This window comes from Enhydra lutris, unplaced genomic scaffold (genome assembly GCF_002288905.1).
Source record: "Enhydra lutris kenyoni isolate GAN:26980312 unplaced genomic scaffold, ASM228890v2 scaffoldscaffold13, whole genome shotgun sequence".
Classification (NCBI taxonomy): Eukaryota; Metazoa; Chordata; class Mammalia; order Carnivora; family Mustelidae; genus Enhydra; species Enhydra lutris.
This window is the reverse complement of record NW_019154097.1, coordinates 29,540,580-29,560,667: the sequence shown is the minus strand read 5'-3', so window position 1 is coordinate 29,560,667 and position 20,088 is coordinate 29,540,580. Positions and strand designations below refer to the sequence as shown.

Genomic DNA, 20,088 nt, shown 5'->3' with positions numbered 1-20,088 from the left:
GGGGGCTGAGCAGTGGGGGAGGGGGGGGCTGGTGGAGGAGAAAGACCACATTCTTATCCAGTACACGCCAGCATCTGTCAGGTAAGTTCCTAAATAAGAGCAATTAACCCACCTGTATACTAACACCCATTTAAGAAGAGTGAGCATTTATTGAGCACTTACTGTGTGCCGTGCACTATACAGAACACTGCCCACAACCCCGTAAGTAGGCATCACCATTATCCCCATACTTCAGGAAACTGAGGCTTGGTGGGGAGGCAGGGACCGGCTCCAGACCTCACAATGAGTCATGGGAGGGATCTGACCCTTGACTAGGGACTCTGCAGTCTCTCCCATTGAGCTCTACCAGGTGACCTCCCAACTCCGATTCGTCCTCTGCATTTCCTTCACAACCCCATGACTAGCCAGGACTAGGCTTCCTGACTCAGTTGGCTTCTCTCTTCCAGGAAGCTCATCCCCTGCCCCACCAAACACGGGCCTCTCCAAAAGTGCGCCCCTGTCTTCGTCCCCTCCGTGTCCCCCGAGCGCAGGTATCTGACCTGCCCAGAGCAAGAGCTCAGGGCCTGTTCAATGACACAAAGGAACGTGCTCCAAACAGCCCAGTGCGCCGTGGGCCTTTGGGATGCAGCCACTGGCCCTTCCAAGTGTGGCCGAAGTCCCACCCCCTCCGAAGGAGGCAACTTCCTCACACCGGAGGGATCACACTTGCCGGCGAAGCTGCCAGGACACCCGTGGGGCGTTGAGCACCTACCACGGGGCAGTTCCATGCCAGCTGCTCACACAGGTTTTGTGACTGAAACCGCCTCACACCCTTGTAAAGCAAGGCTCCTTCAACCCATGTCATAGAGAAGGGAACGGAGGCGCCGTCACATGGCTGGTCCGTGGGGAGCTGAGACTTGGACTCCCCGATAGACCCCACTGCTGCTGCCCCAGGAGACTCCCCGAGAGGACAGGGGACATCCCAGCCAGCATCCCGGCATCCCCAGACTCCAGTCGCACATTTGCATATGCAATGACCCAGATTTGCATTTCCTGTCACAACCCATTTGACCTAATTAGAGGAATGAGCTGCTACGCTGGGGCAGGGGGCGGGTTCCTCCCCCTGCAGGCAACACCCAGTGGCAGGGGGACAGTGTGGGCAGGTTAGGGGACACCAGCATGCTCACAGGGTTGAGGCTCACAGGTGGGGTCCTGTCCCTCCCCAAGCCCTCTGTTCGGGCAGGGGCAGCACAGGGCACCGGTACAGTGCCTGAGCCAGTAGGGCCCAGACTGTGACGTAACTCAGCGACTGTGAGGGCAAGAGGAGAAGGTGAATGGAGTTCTTGGTCCATAAGACCAGGCCCCTCCCCACTGCCACCTCCAAGGCCTTCCTCCACTCCTCCCTCAGCCCTCAGCAAGCTCCACTCTGGCCCCTGTAGCCGAGTGAGTCCATGCGCGACAGGGGGACATCAGTGATCTCGGCCCCGGGGTTTCTCTGTGAGGATTCCAGGACCTGAGGTTGGTGCCAACGGTCTGGGAAGCTCTGAGCTGGGGGCCCCCGAGAGGCTCGCACTACGCTGGCTTGAGGGTGGTAATCTCGATCGTCTTTCTGAAAACTGCTCTTCTTGCTGTCCGCACTGGCGCCTGTCCCCTCTGCAGCCCCATGCTGGCTCCTGGGGAAATGAGCACCAGCCTGGGGTGGGGGCACAGCCTGGCAGACGGGTGACGGCCACTCTGGCTCCCTCAGCGGAAACACTGACACTGGGGAGCAGAGGGAGGCCTGGGTTCAAGCCCCAGATCTGCCAAGCGCTGGCTCGGGGCTGTGCACAAGCACTCTGGGCCTCAGTTTCCTCCCATGTACAATTAAGGTGATAACGGTGCCCCCTTCCGAGGGCTGCGGGGGAGGCGGGGGTAAGCAGGTTACTGAGTGAAGGCACCGGGGAGACGCTATGTGGCTGTTACTGTCATTGGGGTGTCGCCGTTGCTCGCTGTGCAGAGCAAGGACTGGGGCTACCGCATCTGCCTCCCAGGGGGCTGGGGATGAGCCGAGGCAGGGAGCTCTCAGGGGCTATACCGCCATCCCCATCCCTTTGAGGGTCTGTGCTGGGGCTACTGCCAGCTCTGGGCTCTTCAGCTGTGAAAACTAAAATGAATTTGGAGATCTAAGAATAAGACGGATGAGAGCCATGACGTCAGACGCCATGCTGGGGTTTCAGAGTAGCCCATCTCACTCAGTCTTTACGGCCCCATTTCACAGATGAGGAAGCTGAGGCTCAGAGAGGTTGTTGACCCATCGTCACCTGACTGCAGTAAAGCAGGGAGGTGCCTGTGTCCCTGTAGCCTTCTGACGTCACTGTCCCCTGCACGGGTCACACCCAGGACTGTTTGCCAAGGGACTGTGCTACACAACAGGCTCACCTCACCTCCCTGTCTAGGGCTATGCTGTGGGACACTCGCAGGGAAAATGCTGGCAGAAGCCATTTCTGACTCCTCACCTGCCTTCTCCAGCGTGGGAGCCCCCTCAGGTCTTCCCCAGAGGAGGGGCAGGTGGGTGGAGAGGCTGGGAGGAGCTGGGAGGGACGCTGACCGCAGTGGGCGGAAGGAGGGGGACTGCACTGCCCTGGGCAGGGAAATGCCATTTCAGAGAGAGGAGGAGTCTCGGGGAGCAACTCCCTGAACCACAGGAGGCTTGGCAGAACCAGGAGCCAAGGAGAGGGCCAAGGTCCCCAGGTCACCTCTATCCCCAATCCCACCGCCCCCCACCCCAGGGTGCATCAAGGCTGGAAATGGGTGTGGGGGGGCAGTGAACCACTCTGGAAAGCTCAGAGAAACCCAGGCTCTCTTCTCCAAGTCAGATCAAATTAGGCCACAAACACCTCCCACCCCATGCTAATTTGAGTTTAAAATGTTTGAACCACAATAAGCCTCAGCCATCGACAAATCCCTTAAAAAAAAAAAAAACAAAAAAAACCAGGAGCATAAAATCACATGTTAAAAGAATAAAAATGCATTCGCCCAATTAATTTCCTGAAATCTCATTAAAAAATTTAGCCTGACTAAGTCAGACTTCTGACCTGAATTTTAATCATCTTTACACTGAATGGGTCTTTTTTTTCCCTGATATTTGCAATGCATCATTAATTTTAAGGCAACTGTTTCTGTGATTTTAAAAAGCATACTTCATCAGAATGACATTTCCTGTAAACGAATTTCACCTTTAAAGACATCTGACACCGAGTGTAGGGAGTTCTAATGGATTCGGTATATGTGTATATGGTGATGGGTTTTAAGTCTGTGTAACACAAAAGGGCAGGGTTTACACAGAGTCCATATTGTCAGGCTCTTAACGAGGCCGACCCCACTCAGCTCTCCACAATCTGGCTAATTTCAAACCCAAAGCTCATCTTCAGTCTCGCAGACCTGGGGGCAAGAAGGGGTGCCGTGGGTCCACAGGATGTGGAGACCCCTGGCTCTGCCCCTCAGGACCAAAACGTACCCGGTATTTATCTCAGTTACTTCCCCTGCCCTAGTGAGTTCTGAATAAGGCCTGGTTCCTGGCCGGTGGGAGGGTGGGATGAGGTAAGAGCCAGGTTTCATGCTATTGGGACAACCACTGCCATGACCGTCCTAGCCTGGAGGTCTCACTCAGCTCCCAGGGCCATCAGCACATGGCAATAGTGTACAAGGTGCCTAAAACATGGGAATCACCTGATAACAAAGCCTAGAATCACCTCAGCACAGTGAGTCCCTCAGGACAGTTCCCGCTGGCTGAGCTCAGAGAAAGCTGAGCTTACACATACCTAAGAGAATCTGGGTCTGGCCCCAGTGACTAGCAAGCCGAGATGTGAAACATGAGAGCGGTAAGGAGCATCAGCCAGAAACCTGGGTCCATCCTCGACTCTGCTCTCCCTCATCCCTTCAGCTACCAAGTGCACTTGGCTTCATCCTGCAAGTCTCTGGAATCTTCTCTCCGAATCTCCAGCCATTTAAGACCACGGAATCAGGGGCGCCTGGGTGGCTCAGTGGGTTAAAGCCTCTGCCTTCAACTCAGGTCATGATCCCAGGGTCCTGGGATCGAGCCCCACATCGGGCTCTCTGGGCAGCGGGGAGCCTGCTTCCCCTTCTCTCTCTCTCTGCCTGCCTCTCTGCCTACTTGTGATCTCTGTCTGTCAAATAAATAAATAAAATCTAAAAAAAAAAAAAAAAAAGACCACGGAATCATCTCACCTGGCAGAAGGCAGCGGCCTCCTCATCTCCTCCTATTTTCATCCCACTTGTGCCATGAGTGCCCGCACCAGTGATCTTTCTAAAACTCGAGATCCCTTGTCCACCCGAACCCACTAACGGGCTCGCCCCTCACACAGACCAGCCATTCCCCATCCCAGCACTGGTATTTAAACACTTGCCTAACCTGACTGGTCCTGCACCTTCAGGCCTGGCTCCTTCCTCTTCCTGGGACAGCCACCTCTCCCTGTCCTGCCCCAAATCATCGCCAGCCCACCTGTCCTCTCTCTAGAACCTTCCCTGTCCCACCTCACCCTCTGGGCTCCCTCAGCATCCGCCCACCCCTCGCACGAGGCCCCACTTCTGTGTCGGGCAGAAAGGAGGCAAGAAACGAGACAAGCATTTGCTGATTTTACAACACGTCAGCAAACACTTCTTGGATTTTAACAGCTGTTAATATGTGGTCGTTAAATCTTACCTAATTGCCAACACTGCTTTGGGAAGATTCTCATAAAGGTTTTGGCCTGTGCGATTCAGATCTAGAAGCGGCCGTCCCATCCTGAGAAGTAAGGCACATTCCTCTTTCTCTGAACAGGGCCCAACATAACTGAACTTGGCACGCCCCACGCAGCTTTGCAAAGACTTTCCAGATGGAAGACGCATTAACCAGGCCGTTCTCAGACAAGAGCACCTTTCCCCTTCTTGCAAATTCACGTGACTCTTAGTGGGTCAGCTCGGTTTCATTCCTGATGAGAAACACTCTGCAGCGAAGTGGTAAAGTCCTAGAGCATCCGGCATTAGAGCGCTTCCCCTCAATTACATGCATTCCCTCATTCACTCATTTGAAACCTCAGTAATTTCACTTGTGACTCCACCGGGTTCAGCAAACGTATTTTAATAAGCGGACAGCTCTCACAGCTAGAAAACTCCCAGAAATGATAAACCACCAGCCTTGGGCACAGAAACTTAACAGAACCAGTTTGAGTGGTTGCTAAGTGGTCCCTTCTACACTGTGGGCATTTCAGCTCTGGGCTCCTGAGCCACGAACACAAAAATGAAGGCTCAAAGAGAAGAATGAAATCAGTGGCACATATTTCCTTAACACCCACGATGTCCGACGCCATGCTGGGGGTTTAGAGCAGTCCATCTCGCTTAGTCTTCATGGCCCCATTTCACAGATGAGGAAACGGAGGCTCAACTCATTTACCAGCTGTGGCCTGGCTGGTGAGGGCTGAAGTTGGGATCCAAGCCCCGCCTGGTCTAGACCGAGTGCAGTACTCTCGCCACCGAGGGCCCCAGTTCCTTTTTCTAAGGATGATTTCAGGGAAACAGCAGGGCCTCCTGCCTTCAAGGAAAATGCCTGTTCTCTCAATCTGAGGTGTTTCTATGTCCCCAAACAGGCAAGACTGGGGCCACGATGTCTCCCCAAACGGTGTTTAAATACCTGCACTTCATGAGCGGAGGAGAGAGGAAGCGCCTGCCTGGCCTCATTCCGTTCCCGACCCGCCCGGGGCCATGTTGGTGTCTACACGGCTGCGCGCCCTGGTTCGGCAACCCTGGCCAGATGCTGGTGGGACGCAGGGCTCCTTTGCTGACGGCCGCTGCCCAACGACGGGAATTGTGTCTAATTCCACTTAACTGTGTCATTACCCACTCCAAAATGTGCAACCAGACACCCGGACGCCGCCGCCCGCCGCCGCCGCCTTGCCTTGTTTGCGAAATAATTACGGGGCTCTCTCCTCTGCCAAATGAGGCTGTAATTAACCCTAATTGCTCAAAATGCAACTGGCTAATTCTGGGAGATTAATCAAGGGGGACTCAATTGTTAGTGAATGACTTAATATGACAAATTGCTACATTACCCGAGGAGGCCGCACTGGCCCCAGCATCAGTGAGCTGTCCTGGTGGACTCGGCACCAGCAGCATCCACGGGCCTTTGGGCTTTCTGGGATCTGCCTCCCCAAATTCCACCTGGGAAATGGGCCCGTATCCCATCCAGTAATGGGAGTGGAAAGCACCAATAGGGCAGATGCCCTAGGACACTGTGTGTGTGTCGGGGGCGGGGGTGTGCACGTGCACACAGACACATGCGTGTGTGCACATACACACACTAATCTACTAGTTCACATGTCTCACCCCTGTGTGAATCTATAAAATTGTTCCTTCTTTTGGGCTGATGGAGCCCCATACAGGGAGCATGGGTTGATTAAAAACTCAGGTGTAGGAGAAGGATCTCAGACTCAGCTGCCTCCTTGACCAGGTGCTTTTGTGCAGTGCACACCCGCACAACTACACATGGCAGCCCTGGCCAAGTGGATCAAACAGCAGTCCACCTGACATCCTCCAACAGGAAGGAGTACTTAGAGGCTGCAACGAGCCTTCTGGGGCTCAAAAAGGTAGCTGTCTCAAAGCTTCCCCCTGATTTGGGTCTCCTAGCTTTGGGGGGAAAAGCCAACACTGGACATGACTTTTCATCATCCCAGGCTGTCCCCAAGGCCCCGCAGCACCTGGCCCTGTCTGACCTGACCTGCCTGCCCCTACCAGACCAATTCCTCAAGGCGGCCTCTCTGGCCATCTAGGTCAGATCATGTGCTTTCTGGAGCTCCAAGGGTCCCTGAGTTTCTTCTGCCCTGTTTCCTCCCTTTCTCTCCCATGAAGCTGTGTGCTTTCTAAGAGCTGACCTGCCTCTGCCCCACACACAGCCACATGTATCTGCTGTTCATGAACTCAGCCGGCATTGAGGGGCTCCTCTGGGCCTGGCCTGGGAAGATGGGAGGGGTATAGCCTCGCCCCAGACCTCCCATTTAGGAACAGGAACCAGTTCCCCAGTGGGATGCTGTGGCCAGAGCCCAGTGCCTGGGCCTTACAGGGGAGGGAATGGGAGGGAACAGGAAGGCTCCCTAGAAGCTGCAGCGTTTGGACCAAGGCCTGGAGGAGGAGTGGGGAAAGGCCCTCCAGGCCCAGGAAACAGCACATTCAAAACCCGCAGAGGATGCATGAGCTGGGGACCCCAGAAGCCACCTTCGGAAAAGCTGTGGGAGGCAGCCTGGCTCTCTGAGGATCTGCAGAGCATGAGGCAGGTGTAAAGAAACCAGTGTCCTGGGGCTCTGTTGGTTCTAGATGAAGAGGGCTGAAGAGGGCCAGGACAGAGCTAAAACCAAAAAGGGAAGCTGACTTCAGCTGAGAGTGAGGAAGCGTTTTCTGACCCCACGCACAGGCTGCCTGTTCCCCAGAGCCCCTCACTCTCTCCTCCCTCCTGGCCTTTCTAAGCAGCCCTGATCCCGCTGAGACAAAGTTGTTCCGTTCACAGGGAAATCCGGGAGTCCGGCCCAGAGAAGGCGTCTCTGAGTGCTGCTGAGTGGTATCAGGGCTGACTAGGTTGGTAGAGAGCTGCACTCCCACCCTTGGAAACATTCCAGAAATGACTCCATCTGGGTGGGGTAGTCAGGGACCCGAGCTCCTTGTAGAGGCCCCAGCGCTCTGCAGACGAAGGCAAAGGGCTCACCTGTGGGTCCGGGGCGTGGGCAGGCCCTGGGCTGTGGCAGAGGTTGTTCGGGCTCCCTCCAGGGGGCATGTGGCTGGGCTGTCCGGCCATCCTGCATGCCAGCCTCACGGCGCACGGGGCTGCAAAAGAAAACGCGGGCTTTCTTAGACACATGCCTGTTCACCTCCCCTTCACGGCCCAGGGCTGGGGGAGGTGCGTCCGTTCACCCCATGTTCCGGTGGGGTTCCTGAAGTGCACAGCTGGGACTCAAGAGCCCACGTGACACACCTGCCGTCCGGTACCCCGTCTGACAAGGTTGCGAGGGTTGTCCCCACTGGGGGGAGGGGAAACAGGCTCTGCGCAGGGCAAAGTCTAAAGGCATCCCCTCCGCCCCAACCCGGCCAGCAAAGGAGGTCCCACTCAACTCCACAAGTACTAGGCTCCAGAGCCTGGTTCTTACTTTTTTTTTCTTTAAAGATTTTATTTACTTATTTATTTGAGAGAGAAAGACAGAGATAGTGAGAGAGAGCACAAGCAAGGAGGAAAGGGAGAAGCAGGCTCCCTGCTGAGCAGGGAGCCCGATGTGGGGCTCCATCCCAGAACCCCGGGATCATGACCTGAGCCGAAGGCAGACGCTTAACCGATTGAGCCACTCAGGCGTCCCACCAAAGTCTTGTTCTTTCCCATTATTGTCCTCCCTGTCTCCTGGGGGCATGATCACCCCCACAAAAACCCAGGTTAACCGCCTGGGTGGTCAGGAGAGAGATGCTGAGTCAGACTGTGTAGCAGCTGCAGGAAGGACCCAACATTTCCATCCTTGCTGGGTCCTGGTGCTCCAAATGCAGGGAAGGCCAAGGCCATGGGTTCCCCCTCATAGGCATACACCTCTGGGCAGGTGCAGAGCCCTCTGTACAAGGGAGCAGTCCCCCGTACCTCCAGGGTTTGGGCCGCCATGTCAGAGCCCCTTGGAGAGTCAAGGTTGCTAGGTGCTAGTTGCCATGGTAACCCCAGCCTGACTGAGCGACCACTATGTGCCCGGGCCTGAGCGAAATGTCATCTAAGAATCACTCCCGATGCCAGCCTCCCTGGCAGAGCGCTGCCTCTGGGGCAGGGCCCAAGGCTGAGGCACACAGAAGCACTGTAGAGCTGGAGGTGAGAGCCGGCACCTGGTCACCGCATGCAACCCTCCGGGACCGAAGGGGAAAAGCCCTTCTCGTTGGGAGGAAAGCCTGTCCTGTAGCCATAGGCATTTCTGCAGCACCTCCTGGGTCCAGGGCCAGGCCGGGGCTCCCACAGGGCTGCGCAGAATAAAAGGGGCCAATGCCCAGGAGGTCCCTGTTGTGGAGTAGGCATGTGGTAAGGGGCCCCCGAATCTGGCTGCTGCTGCTTCTGCCAGACCCGCCCCGGCTGCCCCACAGACTCCACACACCCCAAACAGAGCCCCTCAGGACTGGCCCAGGCTGTCGGAGCAGCTTTGTCTATACCCTCCGGAGAGCCAGAGTCCCTAGGAGCTAGCAGCCCCCTGGACAACTGTTAATCAACGACCAAGGGGTCCAGTGTGAAAGTGCCCTTGGCTGGGTCAGGGCACTCAGACAGTGGGAGGCGTGACTCACGCTCCAGGCCCTGGGTGGAGGCCGCGGGTTTGGTCCGAGATCACACCCCAGCTTGTCCCACTCCCTTATGGTTTGCTCACTTGCAGGGTCTGCGTCTGGAGAACCAACCGACGACAGCACTTTCTCCCCAGATGGACTCTGCCTCTCTCCATCTACACCCAGCCGCCAAACCCCAGACTGAGAGCCGTCCCCGGGTCCAGCGGTTCAGCAAGCTCCGCTGCGCAGACCTCCCAAGTCAAGGTCCACCCTCGTGAACACGGTCGTCCTGGTGGCGGGAGAGGAATCTCTCCTCTCCTTCCCGGGCTGCCGCGGGTGGCATCCAGCCCGCCCAGGCTCAGGGATGTCTGTGATGCCTCATCAAAGGATGTCCGCCAAGCCCTCAATGACCCACCGAGCTGGACTCTCCAGTTCTGCCTCCCTAGCTCTGCCCTCAAAGGTTCCCCAAGCCTCTCTAGGCCTTCTGGAGTCCAGCGCCCACTCTTCCTCGGTGCCCTCAGGACAGGCCGACTCCCCTCACACGCCGAACACGGGCAGCTCTTCGGCGTAAAGCTGCTTTCGAGCACACAGGAGATGGAAGAAAGCAAGGCCACCAGACTCGGGCTCACAGGGGAGCCCTCGGCAGTGGGGAGTGCGTGCAGGGCGAGGACGGTGTCCAGCCAGGCGTGGCCCGTGCTGTCTCCTGGTTGTGAAGCTGCCAGCCCTGAGCCAGGTTCGCCCCACAGACATAGCATTTTATGGATAGCTTTCTTGCTCTCTTTTATCTCTTGTCCTGGATCCGGGGCAGGAGGAGGGTGCTGTGGGGGTGTGTCTGTACTTTGGAGGCCTCTCCCGCCCCCACCTTCCCCTGACTCTGTCCCAGTGTGGGACTCACCTCCCATCAGGGCCTCTGGGCCTCCCCGCACCCATGCCCTGCTCACCAAGCCCTCCTCTGTGAGGGCCACTGAGGCTTCCTGAAATGCAGGTGGGACCACGGCCCCCTCGGTGTCTCGCCACCATCTGTGCCTGCGCTCCCACCGTGGAGCGCACACCCGCAGGGGGACACAGTGAGGCCCTGGAGGAAAAGCCCCAGGATAAACACGCAAACACGAGTGGCTTCCGGAGGCAGTGCTGTTACTCGTGGGGGGTGGGGGGATGTGTGCACGATAAATGGATTCACAGGGAAGAGAATGTAAAATGTGCATGCATTTTAAGATAAAACCCCAGACTCCTGCAGGCTCTGCGGGCTGTACCCCCAGACCCCTCGGGGTGACATGTTCACCGTCCTCTGTCCTTAGGGAGACCTTCAGGGAGAGGTTGGAGAAGAACTGTCTTCAGCAAGAAGGTTCTGTCTTTATCTCTGAAAGTGTCAAAGCCGCCCAGTGGCCAGGCCCACACAGGAGCCCACCCACCAGCCCACAGACTTCGTGTGGACTATGAACCATGGCGTGTGTCTCTACATCTCCCCCCACCTGCATCTAACCCCACTCAGCCTCTTGGGGTCAGTGGGCCTGCGTTTGCTTCTTGGCCCTGGCCTTCACCTGCTGGGAGACTGGGCAAGTCATACTGGGCAGAGGCTTAGCAGGTTTCTGCCAAGGTCATCTCCACTTGCCCTGTGTGGTTATTAGCAGCGCCCCCCCAGCATCTGCACCCAGAAGCCACAGACTGCACACTCAGGAGCCCACCCCAGGCCTCACACAGGGCTCCAGGAGCATGGCTGAGGGGTCCCTGGTCTCATCAGAAATACCAGCAACAATAATGATGAGTCAACAGGTGTGTGCCCTGATCATGCTAGGCCTTGCTCTGTACACTTTACCTCTTAGCCCCTCTCATTTAAGAGACCCTGTCTCTCATGGGATAGGGTCTATTATTGTCGCATTTTACAGAACGGAAAACTGAGGCACAGGGAGGTTAAGAGATCTGCCTAGATCTCTTGGCAGTGGAGCCAGGACTCATAGCCCTGGTGGCATCTTTGTCCGAAACCACCACGCTGCTCTCCTCCCAAGCTCTCAGTGACAATCACCTTCTTTTCCTTACACACAAGGTGGAGAACTTCCGACGTCATCTCCCCACCGAACAAGACCCTTTCCTCAAAAATGGGGCCCGTGCTGAGTGGGCAGGGGTGGTCCCAAGGCTAGAGGGCCACAAGGGGCCATTTCCCATCACAGGGGCCGCGGGGACATGAGCCCCTGGAGTCCGAGCCTTCTGGGACAGCATCACAATGACACAGCCCTGCTGTCCTTGGTACCTTTTCTGCCAACGCCTTGGAGCTTTGGTTAAGTTACTGTTCCTAAGAGCTGTTCTGTCCAGAACCCAATGGAAGGGTTGCACCACGTGTTCCCCAGTAAAGAAGAGGGGCCTTTGTTCAGGAAAGAAGTGGCCAAGGAGGATTCCGCAAGTCACAGTCTCCGAGTGTCAGAGAGGGACACTGCAAAGGGGAAGGAGGAGGGGAGAGGAAGGGTGGAGAGGAGGTGGGAGGAGGACAGACAGGGTGTGGTGGGAGGGAGGGAGGCAGAAAGAGAAGGGGGGATGTTTGGGAGGAAGGCAATGAAGGTTCTCTGAACACTTCCAGTGGGCCAGACCTTTCCCATGCATCCTGGGGCTCTTGGTAGACCCATTTTATAGATGAGGAAACAGGCTCAGAGAGAGGAAGCTCAATGTAGTGAGGCCAGTGAGCTGCACAGGGGAGATCTGCTCTCAGTGACTCCAAAGCCCCTCCTGGGTCCAAGATACCCCTGCCTCCTGCTCTCCTGGGTGCGGTGTTTGCAGAGACTGCATTCTGTCTGTACCCCAGTGGAAGCCCAACCTCTTTGCTGGAGATTCCTGCCCCAAACTTTTTCTTAGGGGGTGTGGACGCAGAAAGACCAAGGCAGAGATTCAGCCTGCCGAGCCACGGAGCTGTGGGGAAAGCCCTTCAGCATACACACGCGTCCCCGGGCAGCCCGGGCCAGGCAGCTCCTGCCAAGTCGTAGAACAATGAGGTCCAGGCTGCCAAGCTCAAGTCAGGGGCCAAAAATGCATGGAATGTGAGACCCAGGCACAGGCCGCTCTGAGGACCTTTCTTCTGTGGGGAACCATGGCCCCGCATTTTGGAGGCACCATGAATGCCTAGTGCAGTTCCCAGCCCGGGCTCCCCACATGTGCGTGTCCCCCAGGTGCCCAGGAACCAAATCAGGATGCGCCCAAGGGTTCAGCGAGGCCTGCCGGGGAGCCCAGGTGCCTTGGCTCAAATCCTGGCCGGGCTTCATTCTGCCACGCAGTGACTCAGTTTCCTCTTCTGGAAAGTGAGATGTTCCTCTTAAGATCGAGAGGACCAAATGTGTTCACAGATGAGAACTCCCTCCAGCAGAGCCTGACACACGTGAATGTCCTTGGAGACTCTGTCGTCTGCACTAACCCTCACTGGGCAGCGGACGAGCGGCAGACATGGGGACTGGGGCTCAGAGAAGGGTGGGGACTTGCCCAGGGCCACATAGCTGGTGAGCGACAGAGCCGGGGCTGTTGGCCCCCAGGTCACGCTTCATCTGCCTCACCGCGTGTCCTCTTTGGGACCACTCTGGAACAAATGCCTCCATCGCTAATGTGAACTGTGGCTACCTTTGCAAAGCACCGTGACCTTCTCCTCGCGGCCTGGCCTTCAGCTGGAGCTCCTACTTACGCGGGCCTCGGGTTTCATTCGAGCATCCCCGGAAAGGGCTTCCTCCTGGGCTGGGCGAGGAGGCTTCTCCAAGGGCCTTTCTGTCCCCTGGACAGACAGTCACCTGGCCGTTGCCTCCCAATTTCTGGAAACTTCATCTAGAGGCGTCGTGTCCCTCCTTTCCCTACTGTGAAATGATACATGTTGTGGAGGCTGGCAGCCCACAGAGGCCCTTACCCTCCCCCCGAAAGATGACTCGAGACCCCAGGAAGGCTCAGGGCGGGTTTGGGGGTCCACGCATGTGAGGCTCTGCATGTTGGGGGTCTCGTGGTGACGCACTCATACACCATGTGGGGTCAAATATTTGATCACGTCTCACTTTGTTCTCAGACCTGAGGTGGAAACAGTGTGTCCTGCATCCTTCTTAGACATATGCACGCACGTCTGCGTGGTCAGGGATCTCCTGGTGGCCACAAGGCCACGTTCCCGCTGCGTCAACTGAGGCGGGCACCTGGATGCCGCATCCCAGGCCAGTTTCCCTGAGGAAGGCCTCTCCTCTTCTCAGCCCTTCCAGAGTGGTGAACAGCTTCACGGGTTGTTTTCCCAAAGCAGGAAACTAGCACGGTGACTTCGCAACCTCCCCCCACAGTCCTCTTTCCTCCCTGAGGAAGCCACCCTGAGTGACCCAACACGGGCAGCAGGTGTGGGCACCTGGGGGTTATTTCCTTTTGGCCAGCAGGCCCCTGGTGGCAGAAGCCTAGGACAGGTGCCTGCTGCTGGAGAGGAGAGGTGCCACAGGCCAGCCCGGCCCAACACACCCCTGCAGGCCCCTTCGCGAGTGGAGATCTGAGGCCCAGCAAGGAGACACTGCAGCTCCTGGAGCCCGGCCACTGGTGGGGTCAAGGCAGGACCAGCTTCGGCCTCAGACAACACCCACATTAAGCGCCTCCCCTGAGCTGAGTGATCAGAGTGGCTCCCAGGCAGCCCCAGAGGGGCCGGCGCTCCCATTCTGCAGACGAGGAAAGAGGCTTTGAGGAGAAACGGGACTTGCCAGAGTCTACATGTCGGAGAACGCTGCCCTTTATACTTGCTTCCTGGACCAGCAAGGCTGTGAGCCCCCAAAGAAACCCGACTTCATGTCCGAGTGCAAGGGCCTGGGGCCAGAAGGAACATCCTGCACACGCAGACGGGTTGGCAGGGAGGGCAGGACAGCAGCCCCCCCCCACAACTAACGCGGCACATGCTGTGTACGCAGCAGGCACGCGCCAAGTGCTGCGCATACCTTGTTCCCCCGTGGGAATGCTAGGTGGGGGCTGCTAAGATCCACCTGGTGTAGAAGAGGATACAGAAGTTCAGACTGGTTAAGGGATGGGCCCCAGGTCACAGAGCAGGTCATGGGCAGGACTAACACTTGGAACCGAGTCTGCTGGACTCCCCTAGTCCATACTGTCTTGGAAGAGTGAACGAATGAATGAATTCCAGTCCAGAGGTTTGGCTCCAGCTGCTGTGTCCTCCCCCTACCGCAGCCCCACTTCTCTTCTGGTCTTGGGATAAGCAGACGTTACCCATTCATCATTTGACAGGAAGCAGCCAGATCTCGGGCCAGAGTCACGGGGGCCTGGGAGCCATAGGGGATAAGCCACAGACAGCGTCTGGTTTCCTGACTGGTCCTACGTCCCCTCACTCCCCAACCCCAAAGCCAAACATGCTGCTTGGATTTCTCAGCTTCAGGACCAGCAGGAGCCTGTCTTCTCTAAGACCCGGGGCCATGGCCAGCCCTGGCCTCCCCAGGCACTGGGACCTCTTCACAGGGTGGGTCTTGCAGAACCCGGGGCCGGCCGCTGATCTCCGGCTTGCTAGCCGACCTCCAGCCCACGACAGGAAGGCTCCCCTCTCCCCCAGTCCCTAACACACCCGTCGCAATCTGCAGCTCCCGCCCGAAGGTCCCCAAGACAAGGCCCATGGGCCTGCACAAAGCATTCCAAGTTCTGCCCAGCGGGCCTGGGCCTGCCTCCTATCTTTCCCAACTCTTCCACTCCAACCCCAGGCCCCTGAGCAGAGGGGCGTTCCCTTCCCAACCACACACACCCACGGGGATCCTAGGACGGTCACAGGCAAAGTCACACACGTACAGCAGGACCAGATCCTGGGTCCTACTCAGGCTCAACACCTCCTGTGGATTCTCGGGCAAGTCGCGCCTTGGCTGTCTCCATCCATAAAGAAGAAACAGTCGGACCCCAAAGAGTGGGTGTGCAGGGGCAGCCGGGCACTATGCAGGCTCCCCTTCCCCCTCTACTGGTGTCCACACAGCAGAGTTCTTCCCGAAGCCCACCGTATGGGCACCAACTGCTTCCTAGGCCACCCTCTCTTCCTCCTCTGCAGGCCTTCGGAGCAGGAGCCAACGTCTCCCGTCATCTCGAAACCACAGGTTCCTGGCCTGGGGCCTGGATGCACACACTTCTGACCAGTCAAGGGTAGAGGGCCGGCGGTTCCTGCCCTGCGTCTGATGCCCCAGGCAAGGAGCACACGCCCTCCTGTGCATGGTTTCCACTGTCTGAGCTCCGGCAGAAGTCGCCAAGCCATTCAAAACACACCTCCCATCCCACAGCACGGCTGCCCAGAGCCTTTTTAAAATTGAGAAGGTCCCTAAGCACCTTTCATTTCCTCCTACTAGGATAATAAAACTCAATTCTGGAAGAAAAAAAATGTAGGCGCTGTAAACATCTCATCTTTCAGGAAAGGAGCAACGAGGCCGTTGGTTTCTGTCCAGGAAGATCTCTGGTTCCGGGACCAGTGAAGGCCATGCTTCATCCCACCCACTTGGAAGAGGAAGATATCCGGCACTTTCTCAGTGCCAAGGAGTTAAAAGGCCGCGCCTCCGCACAGCCCTGCGGGGATGTCTGCAACAGCTCTGTCTTACAGAAGAAGAAATCAAGGCACAGATAAGGGGCCTGCCGAGCCCCTGACTCTAGCAGATGGCAAGCCCTGTGTTTAAACCCAGGCCTAACTCTCTCTAAAGTCTGGGTTTTCATCTCATGTGCTTCCAGCCCTGCAGACTGGAGCCAGAGGAAGGTGGGATCTCAGCCTGCTGGGAGTGTCACACCCTTTAGGCAGTGCCCCCGAGCTGAGGACCCCTACCCCTCCAATAAATGAACTCATTCTCTCCTCCAGGCCTTAGCAGACTCTACCCCCCTCCCTGGAATGAAGTGCCTCCAGCAAATCTGGCTCCTTCTTCAGAGCTGGAGCTGGGGCACCTCCTCCAAGCAGTCTTCCTGGACTCCCCCGGTCAGTGACTCCCTGGCTCCACAGTGTTTGTGCCCGTGTTGTCACTGCCTGCTCACGTTTTTCTCTCGTCAACCGGAGATTTCCGCGAAGGCAGAGACCAAACCACTCACCTCTGTGGCTCCAGCAGGCCACAAAGGGAGGGCCAGGTTAAAGGCTGCTGACCCGGTCTGTAAACACCAGAGGCCAGGAAGGAAAAGCCTGGGGCCCCAGGTCGGCTCATTCCGGGGGCCACAGGGAACGGGCAGTTTCAGGTAGAAATTCCTCTACCCCCCTATCCTGTCCCAGACCGTGGCTTCAGCCCTGACAACCAGTAATGGAAGGAGGAAACCCAGCGGGGCAGCCCCCAGCCTCAGTGTTCGTAAGAAGTTGGTGCCAGGCCCCAGGAGAATGACCATAATCCCAGGGACGGCAGTTTCTGGTGGGAGAGTCTTGCAGAGAACTCAAGGCTCAGACATCAGAAACGAGCCCAGGCAGCCAAAACTCATCTCAGAAGGGGAAAAAATTGGCTTTTTCTGCTTCCCTCATAACCTCAGGCGTTGTGGCAAAGCCCGTGATCACTTAGTGTGAAGCCCGTTGTTGGCAATGGCCCTCACCTCCCACCTGGGCAGCGACAAAGGTCATGCCAGGCCGATGGCACTCACCCGCCGGCAGCCCCCACCTGGCAGACAATCAAGGGGGGCAGTGGTGGCAGAGGCTCAGCCAGGCCAGGTGCCCCAGGAGAACGACCATAATCCCAGCGGCCTCCCTGCCACTGGCCAGGAGCACCCTCAGGGCAAGGGTGGTGGCCCCAGGCGGCAGGAAAGAGTGAGGGGTTCCCCGCGGCCGGGCGCAGGGCAAAGGCCAGTACCTTGCAAAGTGGCTCCTGAGGGGCTCAGGAAGAGGGCTGCTCAGCTCAGGTGGAGGGTAGATGTGTGGTGCAGCGGCCTCTGGGGACCTGGGCGGCCTCCCTGTGCCAGGGCGGCTGAAGGAAGAGGGGCTGGCCCTGTCTCGGTGCGGGATTTCCCCTGCCCAAGACTCCCATCCCCAGTCACTGCCAAAAGGAAACTCCCCCACCACGCGCTGCTCCAAAAATAGCTCCGCGGTCACCTCCGTGGTGACTGGAACTTGTCACAGCCACCAGGGAGCCCGCTGCTCCGCAGGGACAGGCATCTGATGGCAGTGGCCACCAGTCTAGGAGAAAACACTGTGTGCCCCACACCGGCAGGCTCGGACCACCATCAGTCCTGCTCCCCCATTTTACCTCCCAGGAAACTGAGGCTGGAGGACTAGCGACTTGCTAGGGCCGTGAGCCCAGCCGTGGCAGCACTGGGCCAGGCCCCAGCCTCCCAAACCCATCCCAGGCAAAGGGGTTTGCTCTGCAGGCTCCTTATGAAGTCCTCGCCCCCAGCGCAGAACCAGACACCCTGAGAGCAGATGACAGGACTAAACCAGCCTGGGCTTCAGGAGTGCCGAGGTACCCTTCCCGTGTCCCTTGTACTCCAGCCCCACCCATCCCTAATGGGGCCCACCAAGTGCTAAGAAGTATAAAAGTCCTTGCTGTCCCTTTAATAGCCTCACCCTCTCTAGTCTCTTCCTTTGTAAGCTGGGCCAAATATATCTGTTGCCTGACAGGCGAGAGCTCTGGTAGGTGGCCACCGTGGGTTCGAGTCCTGGCAATGCCACGTCCCAGCTTCCTGTGCCCCGGTGTTACCACCTTGGTTTGCTGAATGGGGGATGTGATTATATATGAATCAAAAGCCCATGGCTGTGGCCCTGACATGCAGCAGACATCAGTATTACATTCTTATTCGGGCCCCATACCCTCTGAACAAGACCACGGATCCAGGAACCAGGACTCGGGGTGTTCCTAACTTCCCTCTTTCCATAGGTCTTCCCAGCTGCTGTCTGTGCAGGGCCTGGGCTGATGGTCACTCAAAAGCCCCTTGCTCTTCTCGCCTCCGCAGTAGAGAACCCCCCGAACACAGAAAGAGATTCAGAAACCAGAAAAGAACATGAAACGTGCCCACTGGAAAAGGATGGCTGGATTCTCACTTTGGACCAGACGAGATCCTGGACAGCTGCTTACACCGGGGAGAGGCTGAGCTGGCGTACGTGAATGGGCAGGTTGAGAAGCAGAGGGGAACGGCACTCTGTAGTGGGTTCAGAGCCGGGGACCTGCGCGTATATGGGAGGAAGCGGGAAGGCGCCAGGCTGGCCCCAACCCTCGGTCTCCGATCTCCGAGAAGCACTCCCGTGGCGGACACCTGCCTCCCTCCTCCAGAACAAGAGCCACCTCCACCCTAGGCACCACCTCCGCCCCATGCCCCATCTGCAGCCCGAGCGCTGGGACTGACACAGGCATATGGCAGCTGAGGCCCCAGAGGACACACCGAGCCAGATCCTGGCACTGCAGCTCGGCCACCTGCCAACATACCTTCCCTGCTGGCCGGGCCCAGCTGTCGGGCATATGCCAGGTGCTGGCCCCCTGGGTGGCTGCTGCTGGGCCCAGGCCAGCCTTCCCCAGGCTTGTGGGCTAGGGCCCCCACCCAGGCCCTGGTGCATGCCACACGCCTCAAGGACAGTCCTCCATGACCCAACTATGTGGGTGTCATTAGCCTTGACTCGAGAGGAAGCTCCCGACTGGCCGGGTCAGGCCCCCGAGTTGGGCACCTTCTGTCTAAACCTTGTTTTTCTTCTGCTTCTGGGCTCCTGTCTCCTGGAGAAGAATTCTCCCTAGGGCAGAGACCTGCCTCTAGGGCCTCCTGTGCTCCTGCCACTGGAGACACAGCACGGCACCCAGGGAAAACAGATCCACGCTGGGTGAGCCAACCCCGGGGAGCCTTCCTCTTCCTCCTGGGCCTGGGGAGGAAGGTGAGGGCAAGAAATTTCCAGAAGTCTAAGTCAGCTCTACTCAGCCTACACGCCCTCCTGCATTCATGGTCACTTCTGGTCACTGCCCAGCTATCCACCCCAGACATGGATGAGAGGATAGAGCAGCGCAGAGGGGCTTGGGCAGGCACCCCCACCCCTCCGCCCACTGCAGGGCTCTCGGAGCCTCCAGAGCCAGAATGTGCCTCCAGCACCATCCCCACGAGCCCAAGCCCCGCTTCTCCATCCAGTCCTGCCACCTGGTGTGGAGTGACTGGCCAGCAGGCAACCCCACCTGCTGGGGCCCCACCAGTGGTGCCTGTACCATCCTGCGTTATGTTCTCCCCCCCCAGGACCCTCGATGACCCAAGCAGAGCCTGGGAAGTGCAAGGCCCATTTGTAACTGCTGTGGGGGATTTCTGCTCTGAGCTGTGGCGTATGGTGTGGTGGCTGGGGGAGGGGGCGGTGTCACAGGGCCCCTCGGGGACTCTCAGAGGACTGTTTGACCCTGGGGAAATCACAGCCTGTGTCTGGGGCTCAGTTCCCCACCGATAGCACGAGCACGGTGGGTCAGCGCCACCGTCAGGGGATGGGATGAGTTGGGGAGGGCTCTTTCTGCGCTTTGGAGAAGGCTGACGGAGACCTTGCTGGTGCCCCACAGCTGAGCTCAGGGATCCCGCATCTAATCGTGTGCACATTCCTGGGAGAAAAACCAGATCTTCTGGGTCTGGAATTGCAGAGGGCACCCTCTGTCTGGTTTTAGAAGACTCAGAAGCCCCATGAACACTGCCTGCCCCATTCGCAACAGGCCACAGCATAGTGGCTCAGAGGCCTCCCGGCTCCCAGGCCCACAAACACGGAGGCAGGGAAAGTAGGTGGGGGGTTCTCGCTAGAGTGGCCCCTAAGTGCTCAGTGCTGGACCAGAGCCCTCAGGAGCATTGGCAATTTGCGCCCTCATCAAGCAACCCTGTGAGGCAGACAGTGCAGCCTAGACAGTTGAGGAGACTGAGGTCCAGAGGCCTGTGACTTGCCGGAGGAGTCCC

At 57.8% G+C, this 20,088-nt stretch overlaps 1 protein-coding gene across 1 annotated transcript in view; it reads right to left on the bottom strand.

Annotated features, from left to right (window-relative positions):
- Positions 1-20,088, bottom strand: part of LOC111145795 (NIMA related kinase 6) — an 82,415-nt gene that overhangs the window by 35,549 nt on the left and 26,778 nt on the right. The window contains exon 2 of the mRNA XM_022501012.1: positions 7,709-7,827. Coding sequence (XP_022356720.1) covers positions 7,709-7,798 — 90 coding nt within the window. The 5' untranslated portion in view covers positions 7,799-7,827. The remainder of the gene's footprint in view (positions 1-7,708; positions 7,828-20,088) is intronic.